Source organism: Meleagris gallopavo, chromosome 3, assembly GCF_905368555.1.
Source record: "Meleagris gallopavo chromosome 3, MGAL_WU_HG_1.1, whole genome shotgun sequence".
NCBI classification, from domain to species: domain Eukaryota; kingdom Metazoa; phylum Chordata; class Aves; order Galliformes; family Phasianidae; genus Meleagris; species Meleagris gallopavo.
In genome coordinates, this window is record NC_139406.1 from 31,049,363 (window position 1) to 31,076,438 (window position 27,076).

At 39.6% G+C, this 27,076-nt stretch overlaps 1 protein-coding gene across 8 annotated transcripts in view; it reads right to left on the minus strand.

The window, feature by feature from the left end:
• MOCOS (molybdenum cofactor sulfurase) overlaps positions 1-27,076 on the minus strand; it is a 273,774-nt gene that overhangs the window by 206,046 nt on the left and 40,652 nt on the right. For 3 of the 8 annotated variants that reach the window (XM_085220546.1, XM_085220544.1, XM_085220551.1), the window contains exon 1: positions 2,200-2,465. The exons of 1 other annotated variant lie outside the window; for it this stretch is intronic. In XM_085220546.1, coding sequence (XP_085076672.1) covers positions 2,200-2,311 — 112 coding nt within the window. In that variant the 5' untranslated portion in view covers positions 2,312-2,465. Of the gene's footprint in view, positions 1-2,199; positions 2,467-27,076 lie in introns of those variants that run through there. 4 more of the 8 variants (XM_085220547.1, XM_085220545.1, XM_085220548.1 and 1 more) reach the window with 2 other exon arrangements.

Here is a 27,076-nt window from a genome sequence, read left to right on the forward strand (position 1 = left end):
CTGCTGATTCAAGTCACTCCTTTCATCCCTTCACAGACACTGAATGGAAAATCCCCAGCACACTTCAGAAGAGCCTTCTGATACAGTCAAGAGCAGACTCTCACAGACTTTGGTAACATCACAAGTGGACCACCTCTGAAAGAAAAGCCTGGTTTCACATTAAGTCCAACAGCTGGTGTTTCAGCACATGTATACTGTACTTCACTCTGGACAGATTCTTGGGCAGCTGTTCATACTAGAGCTATAACAGAGGCATTACCACCATAAAGTGAAAGCTGTATCACAAAAGGAAGGTTCTCCCCTTTTCCAGAAAGCATCATTTGCACAAGACATCCTCAGAGAACATCACCAAGTGTCAGCAATTGCAACAGTATGAATATGCTGACAAGCACTAGGCTTTATTGCTATGTGCTATCCATAAATTGCTAACACCTCAAATATAGAGCTTTGGGCTTAATTTACGGCCATCTAGACAAGGACTCCAAAAGTTTCTGTTCGCTTAAGTCAGCAGCAGAATCAGATTATGTATCTTTAACAATGGAAAAATCTTTGAGGCACATCCCAAACAGGCAGCACAAGACATTACTATTGACTACTTAAAACCAGGACCTGGTTGATAATGCTTTTTACCAGGAGGGATTAACTGTATGGAAGTGTTGCACTTTGGTAGGCATCCAGCAGAGATCAATACCTAGAGCACCTACAGGGTCCCTTGAGAGTCAGCACTTGTACAGACAGGATTTACCCATAAAGCTGACCCGAAGCTAGCAATGATCCAAGACTCCTACTCCTGCCTTATCTCCTTCGTGTTCTGGCAGGTCACTGAAATTGAAGGTAGCTAAGTGCCTGAAACACCCACTAATTTCGTGTGTGTCACTCAGAGAAGGCCCCTATACTACTGAGCCTAATCCATACATCTGCTAACTCCACCTTACTTCAGCATGGCAACAGAGACCTAGAGCTTCAAAAGCCATTTGAAGCAAGGTGTTAAGACCTTTAACAAACCTAACTTAGCAGCTCTGGACATACACATAAGAGAGGGGAAATCTAAACTTAGATGTTACTGCCACTTCCTTTAAGAGACAAGTTCTTGACTACAAAAGAGATGACCCCACTTTTAAACTCAGGAATACCAGGTAGGACAACACATAGTATTGATAGCCATCAGTTAAGGACACTAATCTTCCACACTGACACAAGGAGCTTCCACGATGAATGGACAACTTATGAACAAAACATCACAATCTTCAAAAATATTTTTTTAACAACTCCAAAAATAGTATTTAGAATAAAAGTAGACACTCTAGAATTCTACAAATGGTAAAAGGAACTTTGGAAAGCAACAAGACTGAAGTACAGCTTGGTAGACTACGTTAGATAAAATACTTCCAAACAAAGCTAAATAAGCTGCAAATGCTTTGCCTTTGCAGTGACCTCTAGCAGGGCACCAAGCACATCCAGCAGACACCACTCACCAGCAGCTATGCCTTCATCTCAAAAACAGCGAGTCTCATGAGAAACAAGATTGACTTTCAGGAGTTCTGATGAGCCATCTGTTTAATTGTCTAAGCAATACCTCACTTATTCTTCAGAATCCTGGCCTGAATTTACCATCAAGTTTCTTGTCATCCAGCTGTCTCTGATGCAGCTAGCATTGCTGATATTTGAAATCAGCTTATAGACTCCTAGCTAACAGTGAAGTCCTTCACGCTGCTGCTACAATTTAGCTTTTTTCCACATTCTCCTAAAGCATGCAGTACCTGTGCTCAGGTTCTATCACAAGATCTCCACAAAATGCCTTGAAGAAGCAATAGTGGGAAACCCTTCACAGTAAGGCCAGCCTAAGAACCAGGATGCCCACACTGATGTTATTCACCCCTTTTTTTTTTCTTCCCTTAAGTATTTTGAAGTACTAAGACCGTGGCCTCTCTTAACATGATTTATTTTAGCAGATTCATTACACTTGACTTGATTTAACAGGTGCATGCACACACGGGTATCTGTGAGCAGACAGCTGCATCACCTGCAAAAATCATCTACAGAGACCCCTCAAGCCCCAAACCGCTCACAGACAGGGCTGATTCACCATTTGAACTCACATCCTTTTTTTTTTAAAAAAAAACAAAAAACTTTCTTTTCAAACCACCCGCTCCACTCCCGTCCCCGCCTCACGCCGCCGCCGCGCCCCGCCCTCGGTACCTCGGAGCTGGGGGAACTCCCGCTCCCGGAGGCCGCGCAGCTCGCCTCCGTAGCCATAACCGGCGGGGCAGCTGCTCTGGAAGGCCCGGAAGGAGAGCAGCTCCTCGGCCATGCCGCGGGCTGAGGCGGAAAAGAGAGAGGCGGACACAACACGGCGTTCAACTTAGTCCGGACGGCCGAATCGAGCCGCTCGGCCGCTCTCGGGCCCGCTCTGCGCCCAGCCCGACTCCTCCCGCCGCCCGCCCCCGCGGGGCAGCACCCGGGCCCGGGCCCGCCTGTCCGGGCTTGGAGCCCCATACCCCGCAGTGCCAGCGCCTGCGGGGGGCAGGCGTTGCCCGGAGCGACGCGGCTCGCCAGTGAGCCTGCTTGCTCCCTGCCCCTGAACACACAGCTTTAAGTAGAGCCAAAGCGTCCCAAAGAACGAGGGCGCCGGGCTTAGGTACTGGGCAACAAGCATCCCTCTTCAAGAGCTCTCGTGGCATGCTGTTTCAAATAGGAATAACCTCCATTAGCTCACAGAAACCTCTTTTCCTTCATGTCAATCTCAATTTTTTTTCCATATTCCACTCCTCCACCTCCCATACTTCTTCAGCTGCTGCTGAACAGCATGAAGCTCACACCTCATGCTTGAAGTCTAATAACTGCTCCGATCTGCTCAACTGGCACAGACACCCTGTGCTCAATGTATGGGACCTCAGCTGGCCAAAAGCAGTAGCATGGAATTGGTTGTCAGAGAACTGCAGCCATTTGGCTAAAAGCCTTTGCTTTGTAGAATAAACCAGAGCCATAGACACACTAACTTCTTCTGGCTATGACAATTTTTATTTCCCATTTTCCTCACAAAAAAATAAAAAGCTTTCCAAACATCAAATGGTTTTCCCAATTCATTTAACAATGGATTTCCTACTCACAGCTCTGGAGAGCACCCCTCAATCTGCAGAGTTAAATGCCCCCAGAGCACAGTTCTAAAATGAAACTAGTTAGGGTGGATCTGCATCAGGCTTCTGGTAAGACAGACTCTTTACTGGAAATGCTATCAACCAATCATCAGTGAAACAGGAAACTGCAGAGAACAAAGTTCAGTCCAAATAGCACTGTAAAGATTTTCATTTAGGATACAGAATAAAAGCCATGGAGAAAAATAAAAAGCCCCATGTGAAACACTGTGCTAATATACTCCCTACTTTATATATTAGGATATTTTGTCCAGTTTAAGAATACAGGCCTGACTCTGAGGCACTGAAGAGCATCTCTGTAACACTAAAAATAGGTTCATCCCTGACTGTATTCATGGATATGGTAGGTATACCGACACAGACTGTGTCTCATTTCCAGATGTCTTTCTTCACGACCTTGTCTGGACATGACATTCATATATCATCACCAATACTGTAACTCCACATGTTGATTACAAAGTTATTTTCTGCCAAAACCAGAAACAAAAGCATAGTCAATTTTGTAGATGATGCAACTGTTTCGATCTGGTATGATACATAAACACAGAATAAATGTTTTCACTTACGGTAATACAGACACAACATGTATTACATGAACATTTTAAGCATCCCACATTACATGAATTCTTTTGCTCTGAGGCCTGTATGCTAGGCAGCCTAAAATTTCAGACTCACCAAATTTAACGCGGACAAAACCAGTACTTCATAACTACTACTTCTGCCTTCAGCATTGTATAATCAATGGATATACAGATGGTATATAGTCAACAGATATACAGATATATATATATATCCAGGAGCTTGGCTAATATAATTTATATTGGAGAAATGAGAGAAAAAAATCACTCGCCCTGTCCTGGGCTCACAAGATGAACTCCTGATGAAGCAGATCTCCAGAGAGATCCTTCCCCACTGGCAGTCAGCTCTTAAATGGGTCTAGGAGAGGTGGAGCCAGGCTCCACCCCTTCCTGCAGCACAGGTGAATTGCCTTCACCTGTGCTCCCATGGTTGATTCATTGCTCACCTCAGGTGATCAATCAAAGGTTCAGGCCATGATTCAGCAGCCCCATACAAGCATACTTGCATTTTTAGCATCAGTTTTAATACAGTAAAGGCCCTGCAGAGAAAGAAAAGATTTCTTCCTTCCATTTGTAACTAGTTCCTGAACTAGCTTGCCAGCTTACTTTATGACAAAAGCATCACAAGAATCAGGAGCTGGAGAGAGGAGAAGAACCTCAGCCAGTTCTCCCACTGCAGGAAAAGTGAGCATATCTCTGTCCTCAGATCACCATATGCTCTGTCTGAAAGGCACTAGGCAACCTCACATGTGAGGCTTTGGCATGGCCACAAGGCATGCTGCTCCCTTCTGGTGTGTGTGACAAAGTGGGAGTTGGAGTACAAATGTACAAATCCATATGAAGCCAGGTTTTATTTTTCCCACTGTTCACAGAATTTTAAAAATACATTCAGAAAAATAATCAAGACAATTCTTGTCAAAGCAGTAGCAAAAGAAATGGAGGAGGAAGGAAATACAAGAATCCAAATGTCACTTCTTCACTATAATTAACAGTTTAGCTTAAAAATACAGGTATATTCAGAAAAATGTAGGAGCTGCACACATCTGAAAATTCTCTTTAGGAAGAAAGGGTCTTTTTCATGTTTTTCACATGAAAAATGGGGTTTAACTGCTACTAAAAAGGTGCTGATTATTTTCTGAAACTATATCAGGTTCAGCTTCACATTATCCATCCATACAGAGAAGTTCTGACAGCTCACTCACCTGAAAGCCTCCTCAATACCCCACAGACACCCCTGAGACCACATTTGCAGCTCTCAAATATATACTTAGTTCTTTACTGGAAGTACTTAATTCTATCATAACTTTGTCATAAGATGACATAGTCAGTGCCATTCTCAGCACAGCGGTCTCACACAAATGTAGCACTCTCAGGACTAGTGAGGGACCAACTCTGGAAACCTGAAGCCCAAATGAATTTTCTTTTGGAGAGAAAAATGCAACCTCAGTCTTCCTTCTTTAATAGTTCTTAAAGATACACTTAGAACGCATAACATATATCCAAAATATAATTATTTTTGACCTAACTGATGACATCACAAAATGTAGTTACTGAATGAGCTCTACCTTGTTCATTTCCTTCTAAGTGAACAAAAAACCTCTGTTGAAAAAAGAAAACTGTTGCTATCAAGTAGAATATTTTTGCTTGTACCCTGACATTTTTAAACCAGACAGCACCAAATACTTTTTTTTAATTTTAATTTACATGTTGTAATTTGCAAGGGTCAATGCCATTCCTATGACTTCTTTTATTCTAAGTATGCGTAGAAAACACCTGCCATTGATTTTCCCTCCTATTTCTAGCTTTCTGTTATCAATTCCAGAGCAATTTATTTTTACTGATTCCATGCATTGTTCCCTCATCATTCCCATATATTGTCAAATATTCACATTCACTTCCTTATCAAACCAAGACTTGTTTTCCCTATCAGAATTGCCCTTTTTCTTGAAGATGAAGCTTTCTGATCTTAAAATAAATTCATCTGAAAGACCTAATTTCCATTCAAAATTTCCTATAAAGACATGGCCTCACAATCTTTCTTCTTGGTTTTAGAGAATTATCCTCTTGGAAGTACTGGACGCCTAAAGAAGTACTAATTCAGAATGCTCTGTTTGCATTTTGTATGTTGAATGTATTGTGATGATGACCTCTGATCCCAAGGGAGCTACTGGTCACTAGTGCAGTGCTGTCTTGTAAATCTAATACAGTCTTGAATCTCCATAAGGGCCACCATAAAACATCTATGTGACAAGAGTGATCAAAGACACCAACTGTCCATATGATAACTCCAATGACAAAAAAAAAAATAAGAACTACTCAAGTCTTATTGGTGGATCCATTTCCGAAGTAAGCACCAGATGGTACTTCCATGTGCATTTTCCATTTGCCCCAGTCATATTCATAGTTAGTAATCTGAAAAGAGGAAAAGTTACTCTAAGTGTAATGCTATAGTGGGATAATAATAGCAGGGTGGCAAAGTCTTTGTCTACAGCAAATGAGAACGAGTCCAAATGCAGCAGCCATAGATACAGAAATGAAGGAAAAGTGCTGCTTACCTTCAGAAGGCCTCAGGTAGGCAGGGATCTCCAGCAAGATAAACCCTCACCCCCATTACCAACCCTTAAATGAGGTCTAGGAAGGGGTGGATCCTGGATCCATTACTTGCACCTTGCACAGTTGGCCCTCACTTCCCACCAGGTGATCAATTATTGCTTCAGGCCATAACTTAGCGTTTCCACTACACCAAGTGAAGTCAGGGAATCAGTTCATGTAAATATATTAATTAAAATAGATCGTTGGGCAGGTATTGGCAAGAGAATCAAGTTCACAAAACTGTAAAATGATGAAATGCTGTTACTAAAAAGAACATTGTACCATGAAGTATGCATATTAACCTCTTGCCTATGCGTATACTTAGACTTTTTCAAGTTCTCTCCTAAATGAAGGCTCAAAAGCAGTAACTGAACAATTAAACTTGCTCATTCCAAGTTGAAAATTCCAGTTCTCTACTGGTTGCAACTATGCAGAAAAGATAGTTTTTTTCTCTTTTATCAAGAATAAGGCCTTAAATAGGTCAGAATAGCTAATGCTGAAAGGTACCTTTAGAAGTCACCTAGTCCAACTCCTTCTGTGGTATACTAGTTTGTGCTTACTTTCACTATGCCACTAACATCCAGTAGCAGTCGTCTTCCACAGTGATGACACCAGTTGACATTACTATATAAAAGAAAAACAACACACATTGCACTAAGTCAACACACCATGAATTTCCATTTCCAAGCCCTGTTACCGCTTGCTTGCTTTACCACCGTGAATTACCCCAAAGCACATTCTACTCTTCAACAAAGAGAAATGACAAGGTGTAACAGGATAGAAAGTGCAGCAACAACAGCAGAGCAGCAAGGTCCCAAGTCAGAACAAATGAGTATTTGCTCAAATGCAATAACCACAGAAAGAAAGGAAAGGCACTGCTTACCTTTAGAAGGCCTCAGGTATGCAGGGGTCTCCAACAAGATCCCTTGCCTTCACTGCTAACCCTTAAATGAGGTCTGGGAAGGGGTGGATCCTGGCATTGCATGCACCTGAGCTCCTCTGGGTTGGCCCTGCCTTTCCACCAGGTGCTCAATCACTGTTTCAAGCTGTGACTTGCATTTCTGCTATGCAAGGGTAATATAAAAATCATGAAATCCTTAATAGTTAGAAGGGACCTTTAAAGGTTATCTAGTGCAACTCCTGTGCAATGAACAGGGATGTTTGTAGCATACTCAGAGCCAAGTCCAGCCTAGCCTTGAGTATCTTCAGGGACAGGGCAACCTGTTCCATGCTCCCTGTAAAAGACTTCTTTTTCTTGTACCCAACCTAAATAATCTCCCCTCTTTAAGTTTGAAACCATTTCCCCTTGTCCTATCACCATAGACTCTGCAAAAGAATCTGTCCCTTTCTTTTCTATAGCACCCTTTCAGATACTAAAAGGTCACTATCGTGTCTCTCTGGAGTTTTCTCTTCTCCAGGCTGTACAGCTCCAGCTTTTTCAGTGTATCCTCATAGGAGAAATGCTCTTTCCTCAGTGTAACGCAGGTACCTCTAACTGCTTTCAGGATAACCCAATAAAGGTGTTTGTCACAAGCCATCAATAGGAAAGGATTATACTTATGCCCATTCTAAAGATAAGGGCTTGCTGGAAAACTCCCAAAAAGAAACAATTCCCAAATAGAGATATTTCCTTCCTAGCTACCATCCCTGAAATGAAGTTAACACAGGCGAATTGCTTTCACCTGTGCTCTCAGGACTGGCCAATACCTTTTCACCAGGTGTGAATCAATGGTTCAGGTCCTGACCTAATGGTTATTATCCCTATGATCATTTTTGTGCTCTTTCTTTGGATGCATTCCAACAGGTCTTTGTCTCTCCTGTGCTGAGGACTCCACAGCTTTTTTTAAGAAAAGCATTGCAAGCTTTCTGCAACTAAATCACACTTGCTGCAAATACCCCTTCTTATTTGCTCATTGTTCACAAAATGAATTTTCACCTCACTGTATTCCCTTTTGTCTCTTGTCATAGAATAATGAAATAAGAACTGTTTTGCTCAGTATGGAGACATCCTGATGTCTGTACACAATTCTCCAGTCTGTGATTAGTTAACTGATTGATGTGAAAAACGTGTACCAGAAACTGTATGCAATTGCTTACTGAAAGTAAAGTATTACTTACTGCTATTAGGAAAACTTGAATATATCTAACCCATCACGTTTACAATTAGTTACAAGAAACCTATTTCTTATATGGCTCTTTGAGCCCACCAGATATAGAAAGCTGTGAAGCATATATGGCAAATATCAGGATTCAACTTCTAGTTTATCCTGGTGTTGTAGCACATTTAAGCAAACAAACAAACAAACAAAAAATCCCACAGTAATTAAAATTGCATGGAAGAAAAAAAAAGTTATTTTTTTCACTGATATCTGATATTCTGTTCCATAAATGGATTGTTGTCATTAGTAATGAAAACAGTCATATTTCTTTTCAGGATTAAGGCTGATTATTGTGAAATGTTTAGACTGTTTGACAGCAGCAATATTTCATTTAAAAAAAAAAAGTCTTTAAGGTCCTTTATGTGGACAAACCCCCAGCAATCATACTCAAGTTGTAGCGGAAGTAACAGAAGAGATCCTCTAATACCCCAGCAGGGTGTGGAGGCAAAGACACAACCCTGGCAGAGTTGTAGCCCTATAAACCTCTGCACCCTCAAGTTACTTGTGATTGATCACAGATAACAAATCACAGCTATGGTGAGATTGGCACGGGGTACAGCCGTCATGTTGTACCCCATTTCCACCCTTCCTGTTCAGTAGGGTGCTTTACATTACTGCTTCTGAGACAGAAGCCCTCTTTTGCTACTCTTAGTGAATGTGTGTGTCCCTTCCCCAAGGCAAACCCTGGCCCCACTTCAACAGGGTCAGCTAGCAGGCAGTGAGCACCAAGTAGGCTTAGGCCATGAATGTCCAACCTTTTGGCTTGCCTGGGCTGCAGTGAGTGAAGAGTAATTGCCTTGGGCCGCATCTGTGTTGGCCTCCTGTTTATTTCCAAGCTATAACTGAGAAAATGAGCACGGTAACTGATAGAGGAAATTCTTAGCCTCAAAATACTATTTTTCAACATAGGCACTACCATTAGCTCTGCATTTTCACCAGCAATGAACAAGAGCCTGCATAACGTGCTTGTCAAAACCAGCAGCAGTGGAAATGACCAACTGATGCTGTTGCCTTTGCTGAAAGGCACCACCCACCACCTCACTGTGCTCACATCCACTGTTTGGCTGCTATAAATGTTCAGCAAGTGTCAACAAATGCCAATGGGTACAGTTGTTCAAATTTTTATTAAAGCAAAAAAAAAAAAAGAAAGAAAAAAGAAAGCAACAAACCCATAAAACTAGTAGGATATGTGATCTTGCTTTTGTGAAACTAACACACCAATCCAGTTCAATGGCAGTGGCTGCAATCCTTAGTGAGGTCTCAAGGTGCTCACCGGAGATTTTTTATGAAATTTCACTCTTCTTGTCTTGTTCAGAAATATGCACACTGCCAAAAAACAATGACACAAATAAGATGTGGCTGTGAAGCAAGGGATATTTTTCTCTGGTGACATAGGGCTTTTAAAAGTCTAGTAAAAACATATGATCAGATTCTTGAACGTCTGATTGCAACTCAATATGTTGCATTTGAAAATTCACAGGCAATTTATGTGTGTTAACTGAAAATAGAATTGCAAAGATACCAAGAAATTGATGATTTTTTCAGCAATCTTGAAACCTATTCTCAAATTCCTGTATCACAATGGAAAGCACAGCTGCATATTTTTCTCCGTTCACAGGCCAGTGTGTGAAAAGGCATACAATAATTTGCCAGAACTTGAGCTGGCACTGCACTGCACCCTCCCTGTGTCCTGGTTTAGCCCAGATAGGGTTACAAACTGGCAGTTTGGCTTAGCAGGGAGGAGCTGCTGCCTGCATAGCATGGTGCAGGGGCCAGGCTGTATTACGGCTCTTAGGCTGAAGGTTGGACATGCCTGGTTTAGGCCATAAGCACTGAGACTCAGTGGATGCATACAGTTCCTGCAAGTGTTGCAATAAAATTTTAAAATTTTGAAAGGGTTTTTAGAATATGATTTACTGCAAAAACATGACAAAACTTTCTGTTGCTAAGAAGAATCCAGAAGTTCAAAAGGAGATTTGATCATAAGAGCCTTTGCTTTCAGGAGGCTGGCTGTGCTGCAAAGGTGATGTGCACAAGTTTGACAAACGGGAGCAAGGCTGTCTGTCACAAAGTCACTGCAGGCCTAGTAGCCAAAGCAGATTTCAGGGAAAACATTTGTTGGCACCCATTGGCATTCCAAGAGTCAGACAGATACTCTTGATGGAGATGCAGAGGGACCAAACCCAACATATATGAAGAATGTCAAAGCCATAAGGAGACCAGAAATGAGTCTGGTTTGGGATTCAGGTTTTGCTTGTCCTCACCCTCATCACCTGTCCAGACAGGGCAGTTTTATCATGAGACACCTATTACCAACAGTACCGCACACAGAAATCAACGTGACTCATAATGCAAGGCTGGGTTTAAAATTACAGGTTTCAAATCAGAGCGCATCCACCACGACTAGAATTTGTAAATGCTTGCAGCATACTAATGCTTTTTACTTTTAATATAATGTATCCAGAAAATATAAACATTTTCAATCTCTGACAGAGCTACAAGTGTCATGAAGATATTTCACACTGAATTATTAATATGGATTGGAGAGCCATAATCTTGCTGGTTGAGGCTTAGTGATGCTGACTTTAAATGGCAAACAGCTTTCCACAGTTACAAAATCCAAAGCGTTTCATATATCCACATACAGAAATGTAGAGAAGATTTCTGTACTGCATAATAGATGCAACACATCCACGTATGTGCTATTTCTGACCACAGAGCTTACGATTTATACCTGTTATTACAAACTACCAAAACCCATTCCCAGCAGTTACATTTTAACACTCTGGCAGCTTTGTGAAAAATTAATACTCTCCTCCTTTGAAATGGCCTTGCAGATTTAAATGTGCACCAAAATATGCAGCAATATTTTTCATCCCACTTCCCATTCTTAAAATTGTTCTATTATCACCTGATTGTTCAACTTGAAAAATTCAAAATCATCTGTGCAGACCAAAAAACAACGTGAAACAATTATATAATCATCTAGTTACCAGTTGAGCTTCATTATTTTCAATATTTTGCTCTGAATTATTCTTTACTAGTTTTTCAGCTACTCACAGTGTCTGTTAAAAGATATACTTGACATCTCCCTTCCAACACAAAGTTAAATTATATTTGATGAACAATTTTGCCACTTCTGTTAGCACAGTGAGGTATTGTGAATAGTGATTTTCATGAAATTTCTTTGTTATACAAGATCTTCCACAGAACTGCTCATTTCCAAAAACAAGAGCTTTCACTTTGAAGATGCCTTTACCCTTAATGTCTGAAGTGCAAATGCATGGTGGGGAAAACCAAGTTCACGTAAGTTAATTTAAAATAATCCTGTTCTTACAGAGTTTTGACATTCCTTTTTGTTCTTGCAGATAGGTTCAAGGCTGCAGCAGACAATTCACTGGAGTAAAAACACTTATTCTGTCTACCCAGAGATTTTGACATAAAATCTACCCTTGAATTCTGTAATTCTTGAAAATGTTGGAAACGCCTCGTGAAAAGCTATTACCTCCAGCTTGAGACTGGATGCTTTGATAAAATAATAATTGCTGTTTTTGTTTTTTTTTTAATATGGGCCTTTTCCAAAATGATTTCTACTTGGCTGCTGTGAAATTTCGAAAGTAAACATAAACTCTTCAATGCAATCTCAACTGCCCAGAACTTCTCTACAGTAAATTCTGAATGATACGGCAGCCATCATTTGCAGCTGTAGAAATTTTGTTTAGGAGTCTTACTTCACCTTCAGGATCCATCAGTAAGATGATTAGATATGATATACTGACCAGTGACCAGCATGACACATATCTAGAAACAGTCTGTTATGTAGAACTGAACGGGGTGAAAGAAAATACAGAATATTTAACATTTAAACACCTCTGAAAATACAGACTTCCAAGACTCATGTTTTATAAATGCCTTTAGAAAAACATGCAGGAGTTTTGAGTCTATAAATATTCTAAATATCTGTAGGTCCTAGGCCTATTTCCACTTAGTCAGAGAATCCTCAGAAGTGCTTTTGAGCAGGCTTTAATAGAAAACCTCTTGGCTACCATGCTGTTTTATGCAGAGGTGTTTGGAAGACAGTGAAGAGGGGCACTTGTATTAATGCCATTCTCCACTCAAATTTTCCATCGAGTGTGACATTTAACCTCAGCAGTCTAGATCAGCACATCAGTTTATTAAATTGCTCAAGAAGAGAAATGGGCTGACTCACTGGCAGAGCATTGGCTGTTGGCACAGAGGCTCATCATTTCAGCACGAGGTAGTGCAGCACCTCAGGCTGCTGCTGCTTAGAGGCAATGCCATCTTCAGACATCCTCATGGGCTCTTTCCAGTAACCCTTAAGAACTATTAAGGAAAAAGCCAGAGAACTCAGCTCGCCAGGAAGCAATTTGAGCTGACAGGAACAAATCACAGACAAAAGTTGGGGAGATTAATGCCACAGGCAACCAGATTCTGTTCAGATCATTAGCTTAACATCAAATCTGGTAGAAAGAAACCAGTTCCTCCAGCAGATGTTGTGAAAGTTAGTACTTACACTGTTAGCCCAAATCTCTAATTCAAAACTGGGACTTTTAAAGTATTGCACAATCCTGCTATAAATGCCAAGTTCACTGGGTCATCTGCAGCAGAGGGTGCATGTAGTCTGGTGATCAGTTGCATGCTACAGAAAAATATTTATTATCAATGGACTAAATTAAATCTGGTGAATTTGACTCTAGAGCGTTGTGTGTTCCAAACCTTCTCCCCAAGCTAGCAGGGAGACATTTTCACCTTTGTACATTGTCTATTTTTGGATAGAAAAAGACTAAGATTTATACTAAAAGCCAATTCCCAAGATGACTGATATCAGTGAGGGTCATCAGAAGCACTTTCTTGGACTCCATCTAAAGATGTCAGTTTGATTCAAGTCTGTGGTTTGTAATAGTCAAGAGCTACAGTGCTGAGCCAAATAGGAAAACATGCAGTAGAAATGAGATTAAATTACTGCACAACAAAACTTGAGCTGATTTATAGGGCTTTGGAATCAGATGTGCTGCATCAACACTTCAAGCATTCTTACATTTCAAGCTATACCCTTTAAAAGTTTTCATTTAAATTTTTTATTTTTCACTTTATAAAAAATTAAAAGAAGTAAGTTTTTGCAGCAATTAAGAAGTACTCTGTGTAGTTCTAGAAGGAGTTGCCTTTTTTAAGATGTTGGATGGCGGTGGCATTTCGGTAATTGGAATTGACACTTGGCAAAGTGAACACGGATAGCCCTGCCAGGATGTCTCTCGCTTGTGTCCCTGCACAGGGACATGTCCTGCTACAGCACCTGAGTGGCAGGCAGCCCTTGGTCAACTCCTCGGTGTGCCGAAATACCCAAGCAGGGGACTGGAAATAGTCCACCCTTATTTATAGTACACAACAAAGGATTGGGGGATTTGCGGGAAGGATATGAAAGAGAAGCAATTTCAAAGTCAAAGCGGTTGGTGATAGCAGGAGAAAATAAAAGAATTTTGCATGAAAGTGAAAGGCAGGAAGAATCAGAAGGAAAGCTCCCGTTTAAACAAGAAAGAGACATCTTCCTGCCAACTGTCACGTAAGGGAAAGGCGTTAATGTCAGACCTTGACAGGCAAGTCTGAGAAATTTGTTACGCTGATACCGCTCAGATTTTATTTATTTATTTATTTATTTGCTTATTTTACTTTACAAGGCCCTTCTAGACAGTAGCAAATGAAGAAATAGAGGAAAGGGGAAGCTTTGTAAGTAAGGCAGTGGGGGGGAAATCAAGACAATCTCATCAAAGCTGTGACATGAATATAATGAATATAAATGAAAACCTATTACCCACAGCAACAAAACGTTACTTGTGGGATTTCTCTCTGAATGACATACCTGAGACTAAGCTCAGTTATTCTGTAGCTAGCCAAAATTGTTGATAGATAATTCTTTATATGCAGGCAGTCTCAGCCTGCTTACTGCATGGCTCTGGCAGCAGTGTTCACAGCCCTGTGCTGACAGCAAGAAAAGCCTACTGATTCCCAGGATCAGAAATACTTGAATTTGTAATGAAAAGTTGCTGTCACTTTGGAAAAATGTTGCGATGCAGCTTCACATCATTTTTTTTCCAGAGCCGAGTCATCTGATGTCACTCTATGTACATCACAGGACTTCTTCAGTCAGCAGGCTACAGCCAGGTGCTGGCAGAAAAGATAATCTACCTCACCTGAGAAAGAACCAAGGCTTTCTGTGTTCTTCTGTACCCTAAGAGTTTCTTGATAGAAGCAACTGTGTGGCAATCCTGCGCTGGTGCATCCCCCTGCACCTAATCACATCTAACACCATGAAAATGCTGTAGATTATGACAAGCGACATCTTTGTTCATTAAAACTGTGTATAAATAAAGAAAATTGTCACTAGCCCATGTTCCAATTTTTTCATAGTTAATAAAGAAAAACATAAGTTTGAAGCAAGGAGACAGCACCATGCCAGTGTTTGCAAAACCGTGTTGGCAAAGAAAATCATGTATTTGTGATAATAGATTCTGTATATTTTTTACTCAGAATACATATCCAAAGTATGAAGCCCTTTCATTTATTTATGAAATATGTATAATTAGAGGCTTGATTCTATTTAGGTCATGCAATTACAGTAAGTCTCTTTGAATTAAGACCTTGCCTTTGATAGCAATGAAAAAGATTCTAAGCATACAGCACAACAAAAAATTACAGAAGAAGCTACAGATTTTTTTAACTATTTCTTACTGTGAAAGGCAGTTGCTTCCCAAATCCTGTGAGTTGCATTGGAACATACCATTTATGTACATTTAGGTCATAAAAGACAACCCTAATAATCATTCTCTGCTACCCTACAGAGGGATCACTTGTACTGTATGCAGGGTCAGGGACAGCTTTATGGTAATAATAGATGAAGCCATCCTCTCTTTTCACATATTTTCTCTCTTTCTAGCGGAGAGAAATAGATAGCTGCACTTATCTTAGGGACACAGAAGGAGATCTCTTTCATGATGTAAGAACTTGAAAAGTGAAATTCCTGAAATGTGTATTTCTGCAAGCAACATGCAGAAAAAATAAAATAAATAAAATAAAATAAAATAAAATAAAAATAAATAAAGAAGCTCCAAGCCTATCATTCCATGCTGTGCAAGCCCTGCCAGTCCTCAGGCTGCCAAAATAAGCCCCAACCCTCCCTAGACATCTATGAATTCTGTACAATAAAGCAATTAATAATAATAATACTTCGGCTTATACAGCACTTCTCAGCTGAAGTTATCAAAATATTTCACAAAGCTTAACATTCAGAAGGGATTTAAAGCCTCAGTACTCCACGACATAAGCCAGAAAGAACAGTAGGAGAAAATTCCAAATTATTATTTCAGAATTGCTTGGTTTCGTATTCTCGCACCTTCCTCTGAAGCTTGACCTCTGATCTCTACTAAGGATCAGACACCGTTCTGATCCAACTGGTTCATGATTTTCGTTCCTGCTCTTTAGTTTTAGACAAGAAAGCCAGGAAGAGTGGCTGAGATACCATTGTACAGAACCAGGATGCCCTTGAGCTAATCAGATAGTATGATTTAAAAAGTGTAAACAGAGATCTATAGCACAGATCTCTCCTGACCAGTACATCATACTCATGCTCCTTATAGCCTAATGCCATTCAGCAGTCTTACAGCTGTGCTCTGCAAGATTGTATCCAAGACTATTTTACCAGAGAAAGATGTGAAGCATTAGTACATATATACCTCAAAGATCTATATTACTTACTTAGTGGTAATCTTCCACAACATAACTAGTAATGCTTTACCATATATATGCACACTAAGCCAGGTTCCATTCTTAAAAAAAGAAAAACAAAGTAAAGCAAAAAGGATTGGGTTTTATATTTCCTATGGCGCCATTTCTGATGCAGAAATATATTTCTTTCCTTTATTTCATTACCATTGTTCATTGCTGCAATGTAAAAAAGGCAGTAGTTAGATTAAGGGGGCTTGTCACCTTCTACTAAGAATTAAATCCATTCAAGTAACAAAAGAGACCTAGTTGTCACCGTATTTGTCATGTCTGTCATGCCACATCCTTACAGGATAATGAAAAACAACAGTCCTTGGCTAGCACACATGCAGTAATAATCATGGGAAGCTTTCCAGATCCTCATGGTGAGATGTCAATAGAAAGGATCAGAAAGGTTCTAAGTACTGTGGGGGTGGAGGGGGGGTGCTGAAGCAGTCAGAGGATGTTCTGAGCAGAAATATACCCCTAAAATGTGCAGCTCTGCTCTGCATTTCCCAGCCGTATACTGCAGCCAAGTTAAAACCACTGATTTGGGAAATGCTGCTGACAATTTAAATATTGAGACCAAACTCCTTTTCAGATCTACTATCCAAGAAGACAAAGCCAGGAGTCTCCAGTAACATTAGTCCACTTCAGCTGCTACCTATAACTACTCTCATAAATACTGTACTGTTAAATCATTAGTTTACCAGGATGAGGAATGGACCAGGACAAGAACACTGAAGTCACAATCAGTGAGCTATCACACAAAGCAGAAGGCTTAACCCTTACTCAGCAAGGCCCCATGGCCTGAAGCACAAAGCAAAAATCAAGTCTGGAACAAGAGCATTTAAATTTGGAAAAGTTTCGGTAACGTCTGTTTCACTATACACTAAATATTTATAAGATTGACAAAATCAGTGTTCTACATCCAAGTGCCAAGTACTAGGAACAATAATCAATAATAATAGAGTTCTAAGAAATGAGGCAAGTGACAAAGTCTGTGTCTGCAGTACATTTCCTGCGTCATGCCACTGTCACGGCTGCTGCACTGGAGACCTTTGCCCAGAGCATTCTCTAAACCACTCCCATTTAGGAGGCTGGAAGGCAGAAGGCACCAATTGCTCAGCTTCCATAAGTAGTGCTATTAGTGAAAAGGCTGAGTGGTGCGTGTATCTAACCCAGAGGAGGGTTTTTGCCTTAAGGACAGCTGAGTTTCTTGTGCACGGTCTGAAGGTGTCATTGCCAGTTCCCTTGAACTCATCTGTACTGAATTGTAGAAAATGGTCTGACATTTCTGCATTTCTTCCTGACATTAATTGGGGTTAATCGATGATAATGGTAAGGGTAATTAGTTTTAACAAGCACTAAGTCCCATACCTGAAACCTCTTACAACTGAAATAGAACAGCAATCAAAATGTGGCATGAGAAATAATATGGAAATATCCAGATATCTGCAAATGTAGGGGGCTGGGGATTTACATGTGCATGTGCATGCACTTGCATATGTCTGTATATGTGCATCAAACTGATTTAGAAACAGTGAAATCTTGTCCAATGTGCAATTTATTGGTGGGTTGTTTTTTTTGTTGTTTTTTTTGTTGTTGTTGTTGTTGTTGTTTTGCTATTAATGTTGTTTGAAATGCAGTGAGCTGAGGTTTGCCAAGAGATACTCCAGCAACAGGTGGGGAAGTTGCACTACTTTGTCCAGGAATTGTCCAGGAAACATTTCCTTAAACTTTTATTAAAAACACATGAAGCTGCAAATGCTGAGTTTGCAAAGCATAGCTATATTTTGCCAAGACCTATGTTTGCACATATTACTAGAAAAAGTCACCAAAGATCAGTGTTAGCTCAGCAAGCACAGTAAAGCATAAAAGATGGGTGAAGCAATAGGTATTGTGAAATTCAGCACAGTATGCAGAAAGCACATCTGCTGTTTGATTGTTGGATCAAATCCAATTACTCGATCACGTCAGGGCTACCCAAAAGTTAAAGCATACAGCTGAAGACATTGTACAAATGCCTCCTGAACACTGACAGTCACGGGGCAACAGCATGACAAGGGAAGTTTAGAGGTATATGGCATAAAAGCCTGATCCTAATTTTTCCTAAAGTCTTTAATATGGATATAAAAATAGTAATGCAGGCAGCAAACACTTGTAATCCCACTGAGTTCAATTACTTTTGAATATGCACAACACTTCTGAACACTAAGCTATTTATTTAGAAGCACATTTCAGTATCTTGTTTTTAGACAAGCACACTTGGCAACACTGAGTTTAATCTTTCCACTGTCTCACCTAAAATGCTATTATAACTTCTTCAAATTTAATATCTTTCCTTCACTTCTGTTCTCATGGCAATACTGTGGGTTTCAGACACCAACAATAAGACAAGCCAGAGAAGACATTCTGCAATTTCATTATCACCTACTTGGAGCAGGAAAGCTGGATGGCTGCTTTATTCATGCTGGTGTATGAACGTGAGAGAAAGGTATGATAATTACAATTTAGGGCTCAAGATTGAGAAATGAAGTGACTGTTACTCAGGACATGATTTCAGCATCCCATCCCTCACCAACTTTCTGAGCATTTCCTCCAAACTGCTTTTAGCCTGATAACTCCGCATAACCGATACCCCTCCTCTACTTACAGGATCACACAATCATTCAGTTCAAGGATTGTTAAGTGTTTTATGAATGGTGGTACTATAAATTTCACAACTATCCTGGGAGAAGAATGGGGCACAGCTACCGTACAACACATTCAAATTCACCAGGGAAACTTTTGGCAGGCCTGGGCATTCTGACAGTTGTATAGGTCCATCCAATACATTCTAAATTAAAACATCATAAGACCAAAGGTTACTGATTACGATTCCATAGCCAGACTGCTATCTAGGCCAGGTGGACCCCCTGAATTAATTCCTTTTCTAACTGGAGATTTTTTTAGGCTTTTTTTTTTTTTTTTTTTTTTTTTAAGGAGAAAATCACGCAATCCTAATATGGAAACTTGCAGTTATGGGTAGTCTACAGCAACCTTTGGGAAGTTGTTCCACTTCTCAGTAACCTCATGGTTCCAAACTAAAGAACAGCATAACAGAATATAATCGAGTATTATGGCCATTTCCAAAATACACACAGCTGTAAGATAATCTTACTTTAACAGATGAAATTTCTATGTTTGAGTAAATCTGCTGATCTGCAAAACATCATTTTGGTTTCATTTTATAATGGGAACAACCTAAACACAAAGTTCTGTCAATTACTGATGATGTTTCTAGCAAACTCTCTATAACATTTAGTGCCACTTAAATACTGTAGTCAAAACCGTTAGCATTACTGACTTAAAAGTAGATGTGAACAATCAGAATCTTGGAAAACTTCATCTTTGATGCTGCCTCTGTCATCATTCCATCTAGTACAACATTCAGCTTTAACTTTAGACACTGCTTCATAACAAATATTTTCCAGAAGTTCTGTGGATATAACTTTGTTTTTAAAACTCTCCTTGGTTAACATTTATAATGCCAGGAAAAGTGAGAGAGAAAAGATTTCCAAGTTAAGACCAATGTCTCCTTAAGCCAGGCATCAGGAACATTAGCACAGATGTTAATCTGAATGCTGTGATATGAACCCAGGTCAGTAAAGAACAGTCATGAACCTCCAAAGCCTTGTTTGAAGGGAGCATTCCCTTAATGCATCTTTAGGCACATTAAAAAGTGTCACATTTAGAGCTTTGCCTATAAAACCTGTTCTTTCTCCTTACTACAGGAGTGAAGATTTTACTTTTGCTAATTGTTTCTGATCTTGAGTCTCAAGAAATGCATCCCTGAAGCCAACAATCTCACTGTTTTTCTGAGCCTTCAGGAGCTGGAGTCCTCAATTTTAAGCTCCTAGCCAACTATGGCCAACTATGTTAAAACAAAGTAAGTTACAAAAAACTAAGCTAAACAGACTTATTTGAATCAGGACTATGAATGTCTTCAAAGAGGAACCTTGTATATCTTCATTCTCTTTTGAATACTCTGTGGCAAAGCAGGATACTAAGGATGCGTGGGGAAAGGCAAAGTGCTCTAACAATGACTAGAGATCAAGTTCTCTGATTTTGAGGAGACAAGCACTCAGCAGAGAGAGAATGATGGAAAGAAACTGAAAACATTTATAGATCACTACTTCATCTGTGGGCTGACTGAACAATTTCCAGGGAAACAGCCTTCTACTAAAAGATGCCAAGTCAATGAAGTTTAGATGTGCCATGTAATAATATTACAAAATGCTGACAAAATGTTATCACAGCATCTTGATGCAGTTGGAATGGTTCGTTTTTACCACACACAAAAGTCAAGAGCACATTTACTCACAAGACATTTTTACCATGTACTGTATTGTTTTTATTTCTCATTTTGATACACAAATAAATGAAATTTTGATAAATCCTGTCACTTCCAACGGAATGGGAATGCTGTCCTTTGACTAGCTGGCTTCACTGTGTCTCTGTAAATGCATCACAGATTTGTTTGGCTTGCACATCATCTTTCCTTGCTCCGTTCAATTCTTCATAATTCTGCTGGGTTATTTTTCAAGAATACTCATTAGTCATAAATGTATTTTGCCAAATCAGATTCTCAGGTATTTTTGCATAGCCTGAAGTTCTCCAATTGTGCTTTCCATGACAGCTATCCAATCTGTTGCCTTTGATATGTTCTCATGAATAGTTCTTAACAAACAATTCTGTTGATAAAGTACAAGGGAAAAAATCAAAGTGTCTTTCAGCACTGGTACCTCTTCAGGGCAAACAGGAATAAAGCAGAATAAAAGAGTATTTCTGTCACTCAAATTAGCAGATGGGAGCCTCAAAGTGCACTGCAAGAAACACTGTGAGAAAAGCCACCACTTCAATTTAGGTGTATTTCAGAAGAGCACTATACTTAAAGAGAAATAACTCTTTTCTACTAGAAATGTTTTTCAAGTTCTACGTGACTATCCTTAGGCTCCTGAAAGTTACTCTTATATCAGTCGACTGCATTTTTTAAGGACAGCTAGAAGTATAGAAAGAAAAACAACACCCAGAAACCTGCAGATACATGATTTCTCTGAAGAGTGTTTGTGTTAATAGTAAATACTGCAAAAACACAAGTGTTTCTGGAGTCCAGTTACCTTTTTTGAAAAACAGAATGAGATGAAACACTAGGACCAATAGACACTTGTGTGTGTTACTGGCAAAAAGTGATGTTATATAGTAAATGTGGCATTGACATCCTACTTGATATAAAAATTTGAACTCTGTCTAAACAACACTAGAGTGAATTAGAGAAACAGATCAGTTCAACATTTTGTCAGAAGTGGAACAGAAGATAATCTGCTTTTCTTATCTATGAAACTTGCTAAAATTCCTCATGCCTTTCCTTTCCGTGTTGTTTAAAATCTGTAAGAAATGCTTCATTTAATTGTCAGCCTCATCCAGCAATCCTAGAAAAAATCTGGACAGGTGTCAAAAAACAAGCGCACTAAAGAAGCATAACTAGAGTCATTTTCCTAATCACTACTATTTCAGATGTATTAGCAAGAGTTTGTTGTTGGTTTGTTTTTTGTTTTTTGTTTAAAGGAAAATAGTGGAGCTGAATGATATTCACTTGCACACAAAACTACAGAAGTTATTCTTCAAATCTGAATATTGTATGATTTAGATCTCATACCACTGGCATGTCACTATTGTGCTACAGATAAAGGCACTACACAGACAGTATTTTGGTTGTCTCTGATATCAGACATAGACTGTAAATTGTATAGACCACAATAAACTTGAAGAAGAAAAATCAATTGATGCTCAGCTGATGGTTAAAAAGTGGAATATACCACATGTAAGTGGTAGGGCTCATTTTGTTTGGTATCTTCACCAGCAGATTTGATAGTGTCAGAATGTCTATAGGAAGGCTCAATCTAGAAAGACCTTGAGAAATCTGGGAAACTGAATCAACAAGATCCTCAGGAAGAAAAAGCACACAGTTCTGTAGTGGGGGGTGCAATGATCCCGTCTGTTGGCCCAGCTGGAAGACAGTTGTCTGAGGAATAGTCCTGCTAACAAGGACTTGGGGGTGTGCTGAACACTAGGCTATGCATGAGCAAACTCTCGGCTATTATTGTCAATAGAGAAAGCTGGTACTGGGCTACATTAGATGGATCACTGCCAGGAGACTAAGGTTATTTTCATGGCTATTGAGACTTGAGTTGGAATATCAAATCCTGCTTTGGGTCTTCCAGTTCAAGAAGAACTGACATATGGGAGGGGATCCAGCAGGTTGTTCTCAAGGCCAGATCCCAGAGTGCATAGATTGTGATGAACAACTAAGGCAGTTGAACCGAGTCTGATAAAGAGAAAGCTAAGGGGGGAATCTGATAGCACCCTGCAACTGCATGAAACAGAGTGAAAGGAGAATGGAACAAACCCTCTCTTAGCAACAGCAGATGATATAAACCAAGAGGAAATAACCAAAACCTGAGATTCAGACTAGACAGCAGGAAAATTGCTTAACTAGTAGCACAGCATTGAAATAAGTTAGTTTTGAAGATGGTGGCAAATTTAGAGGGTTTTCTGACTTGGCTACATGAAACCATCACTAAAGCCTCCTTCAGTGTTAGAGAGAGATGCTTTGAGCAGCTGAATAGACAGCTTTGGTAGTGGTTGAGGTAGACAACCTCTAGATGTCCCTTACAATCAACACCTCTACAACTGTGCTATTGGTTGCTGACAGTCTATCTGCAGCTCTTATCAAAAACACAGAAATGGCTTAACTCAGTTCTCATCTTTTCCAGTAGAAAAAAAATATAGAATCAGACCACTATTCTATCATTTCTCAAGAAATGTCATTTTTCTAGCAGCAACCCCAGCCTACTTCGGAAACATATAAGGCAGCAGAAATGGAGCTACAGAGGGCCTCAAAGCAATCCCTGCAAAGCTCTTGGTCAGCAAAACAACTGCTCATCTATTTCTACCACCTTCATTAATAAGCTCTAGATTTAATACATTTTTGTTCATTTTAACAGGACTGTTTGTCGTATATCTAGGATAGTAGGGAAGTCTTAATATAGCTGGCCTCTATTCCTCCTTTAAGCAAGAATACATTATTTTTTCTTTACATACAGCATTTAAATGTCATAATGAAGACTGCTACAGAAACTCTTGTTAGAGAAGAATTTGATATAGAATTTGATAGCATCTTCAGTTTTGTGCAGCTTTAATTTACACAGCACCCTGGGGGATTCTTATCGATCACGAAAATTGTTCTGGAGAAAAACTTTGGTCTTTACAAGTTTCAATCTTTTCAAGTGTACTTTTAGGTGAGAAGTTTACATACCAGGAAAGCAGAGGAGGATTAATGCTGAAGAGACATTTTCACTTTAAAATATATAATAATTTGTGAAGTTTTTCATTATTTCTGCTAGGACTGACATCAAAACAAAACTTCATTTACAAACATAGATGTTTCAAATGATCCATCCTGAAATATTCTTGATGGATGAAAATTTAAGGCACAGAATTGTGTTACCAATGTGAGACAAGGACATCTTTCCCTTTGAAAGTTTTCCTCAATTGAGGCAATCACATTCTGCTTCATTCTAATTTATAATTTCAACCTAATGGTATGTATGCCATTATGAAGAAGGCAACTATAAATTTAAACACAGAAGTATAACCACTGATTATTAGGAAATAAATATAATGGCTTTACCATAACCATTTTCCTTTTTTGTTCACTTTTTATCTTCTATAGCTTCTTTTCACGTATGTCTGATTAGGAGCTGGAATATACAGAATAAGCAATGCCAGTATTCTTTCTTCCTCTTTCGAGAGCTGATCTTACTCCTGAATATTTAGAAACACTGTCAACCTTATGTCGTACCATCAAGGTGCATGCTGCAAAGTGGCCTATCCCCTGCCTTGTACAAGCTCTTACTATATCTTTTTGTAAGTCAGAAAGAAAAATCTAGTCAGCCACCGTGCTCAGCTAAGAAATATTTCTCTCCAATTAGGTAACTTACATTCAAAATAAACAACAGTGAACCTTCATTTTGTGAATAATTTAGGGGACTAATAAAGATGATTTTCATTAATCCAATGTGAAAAAAGACATCAGTACAGCCAGTACAGATCATCAATTATTACTTCAACCAATTAATGGAATTCAGATCACTTATTGCATTCTGTTGTTCCCTACACATTTCCTACAAACCATTCCATTGGCAAAATGGTGATTAAGAAACCTGTGTTTTGACAATAGAGGTGGCATGAAAAAAGAGAACTAGGACATTCAACTCTGTTGATACAATTATTTGTCTTTTTTTTTTTTAATTCCACTCATTCATGTGAAAGTGGAATTAGATTTTCCCATTAAAATGTCTAAGCGACAGCCTGCTCTGTTTTCAGAGCATAAAATAAAGACAAGGGAACATCCACAGAGTGCTCCTTTGCCCTCCAGAACATCCCTCAGCTCGCTGCAGCATGTGTCAAGTGGAGCCACGGTGTCTGCTGCTGTGTGGTGTCTGCTCTGGGTGGGGGACTTCAGAGCCCGGTGGGAGCTCATGCTATCGCCATGCTGAAGCAGAGAGGAACATCCGATCTACTGTCATTTCAGTTCTGCAACTACCATCTACTAAGTCTGGTATGTGTATGATAAAGTTATTTTAATCTGTTGTTTATCCCTTTGTTTCTTGTTTTATTTTTAGCTATATAAAAGAAAAATATTTGAAGTAACAAAGGCCAGCTGCTACGGTATTACTTACTTGTTAGTACAATATTTCAAATGTCTTTTGTATTCCTTTATCTACAATTACAATACCTTGTGCATCCTCAGTCACTGTAGCACGAGCCTATAATTATAACTAGCTCAATCAATATTATAGATTTAAAACATAAGTACCTTTTCTTCTGTTCCTCATCTTGTAATCAGAGTAATGTTCATTTTGTATATATGGACACGCTTTTGGTGCCTTTGAGGTTTCCCCTCTCCTTTCAATAATGCAGCAAATCCTGTCCCCAGCCTTGCCAGCTGTGTCAATTTATGAGTCACTGATTTAGGAATAAGGATGAAAATGAATGTTTGAAAAGGGAAAAAATACAGACACATTCTAATAGGTAATGAAACACTTGATTTCACTGATACTTAATGCTACAAGCTGAGCTTGGGTACAGTCCATTGTACATTGTAGCTTGTGTGTCATGCTCTTCATTCCTCCCCAGCTGAACAGCAGTTAAGGAATGTGGGAAAAAACACAACTCGTAGATCTGCTGTGAATTTGGCCTCATCCAGACCAAGAAGCTATGTAAGGAGGATTTCTATATTTCTGTGTAATTCTTGATTCCTTATTCACCATTCCGAGATCTTTGTTTTTCTCTGTTGCTACTTTCTCTTTTCTCTAACAACTGCCACATCACAAGGATTTTCTTACTCGCCATGGCACAGAAGTGGACTGAATTGGTAGAAACTTACCTTGATTTATTTAAGACAACAAGATGGATCATCTAGAAACTGTCATGAATCTGATCAACACAAATTCTAAAAAGTGAACCATTACAGGGAAGTCAAGGAATCTTAGATCTGAAGGTGTTGAAGGATTTGAAGAAGTTAAAGCCTTATATAAAGGTTCTTAAGCATGGACATTTTTCAGAGTGCTTGTCAGAGTTTTATTCCCATAGCATTCCTGGTGCGGTTCAGAATCCAGCAGAAAACAACTGTCAGTGGGGGTGAAGATGAGAGTTGAATGCTATGCACTTCTGTCAGCAGCTCGGACCCAGAATTAACAAAGAAGCACCCCACCTCATCACAGGACCATCCCAGTTTCATTCAAGGCAGGAGGATGCCTAACTCCTCAGAAAAATAACACTGAACTGAGTTGCTCAAAAAATCAGTCTATTAAAAGGCATCTGGAAGCACTACAAGCAGCTTTCTTGAGACAGAAGGCATTGCTTCTGATCCTGTGGGGACAAATGTCTTAAGCAATTCAGGCCTTATGCGTGCAAGAGTAAAACATGCAGCTTATTCATCCATCCCACTTCTGTCAGAAAGTGCATCTTGCCCATAAGCATATTTGCAACTTCTCTGCATAGGTATATAAGACAACCCCTTCATCTCATAACCAAACCCATGATCCTCCCTCCGACAACCTACATTACCGTCACACCCCCAACTTCTCTGACTCATGTTGCATCACTTCGAAGAGCCTTAAACCAGTTAAAGTGTTGTCTGGTTCCTGAGACTGTTCCTCTCAGTCTCATCATGAGATTGCATTTGCTACATCCAGTTGAGCATGAAAGTAGGCATTTGGTAATCACTAATTAGGAGGGGAAGATAAAAGCTTCCATATTCTTTCAAGCAGGCAACAAAGTGGTAGGAAGTGAGTAAGGAAGAAAGCAAATCACTGTGCAGTGAAGATGTCAAGTCTCCTCTATGTTCAGTGAGAATCTCAAGTGCCTAAAGACACAAAACATAGCACAGGTTTTTCTTGTGACTAGTTCAACTCCACTATCGAGCAGCATATACATGGATACAACTACAAGTGAGAGAAGTTTATACCCCAGACTTTCCTTTACTAGAATCAACAGTAAAGCGGTCTGCCTGGCCAGGTCTTCATACACCCATAGGAATCATAGAATCATAGAAGGGACACAAAGGATCATCAAGCTCCAACCCCCTGCCATAGGAAGGGTACATATTCAGTACATCATAGTTAGGAAAGGCAAGAAAGGAGGGGAAGTCAAGGAGCAAACAACACAGGACCAGGGGTGGAAGCCATGCACGAAAGATCGGATTCTG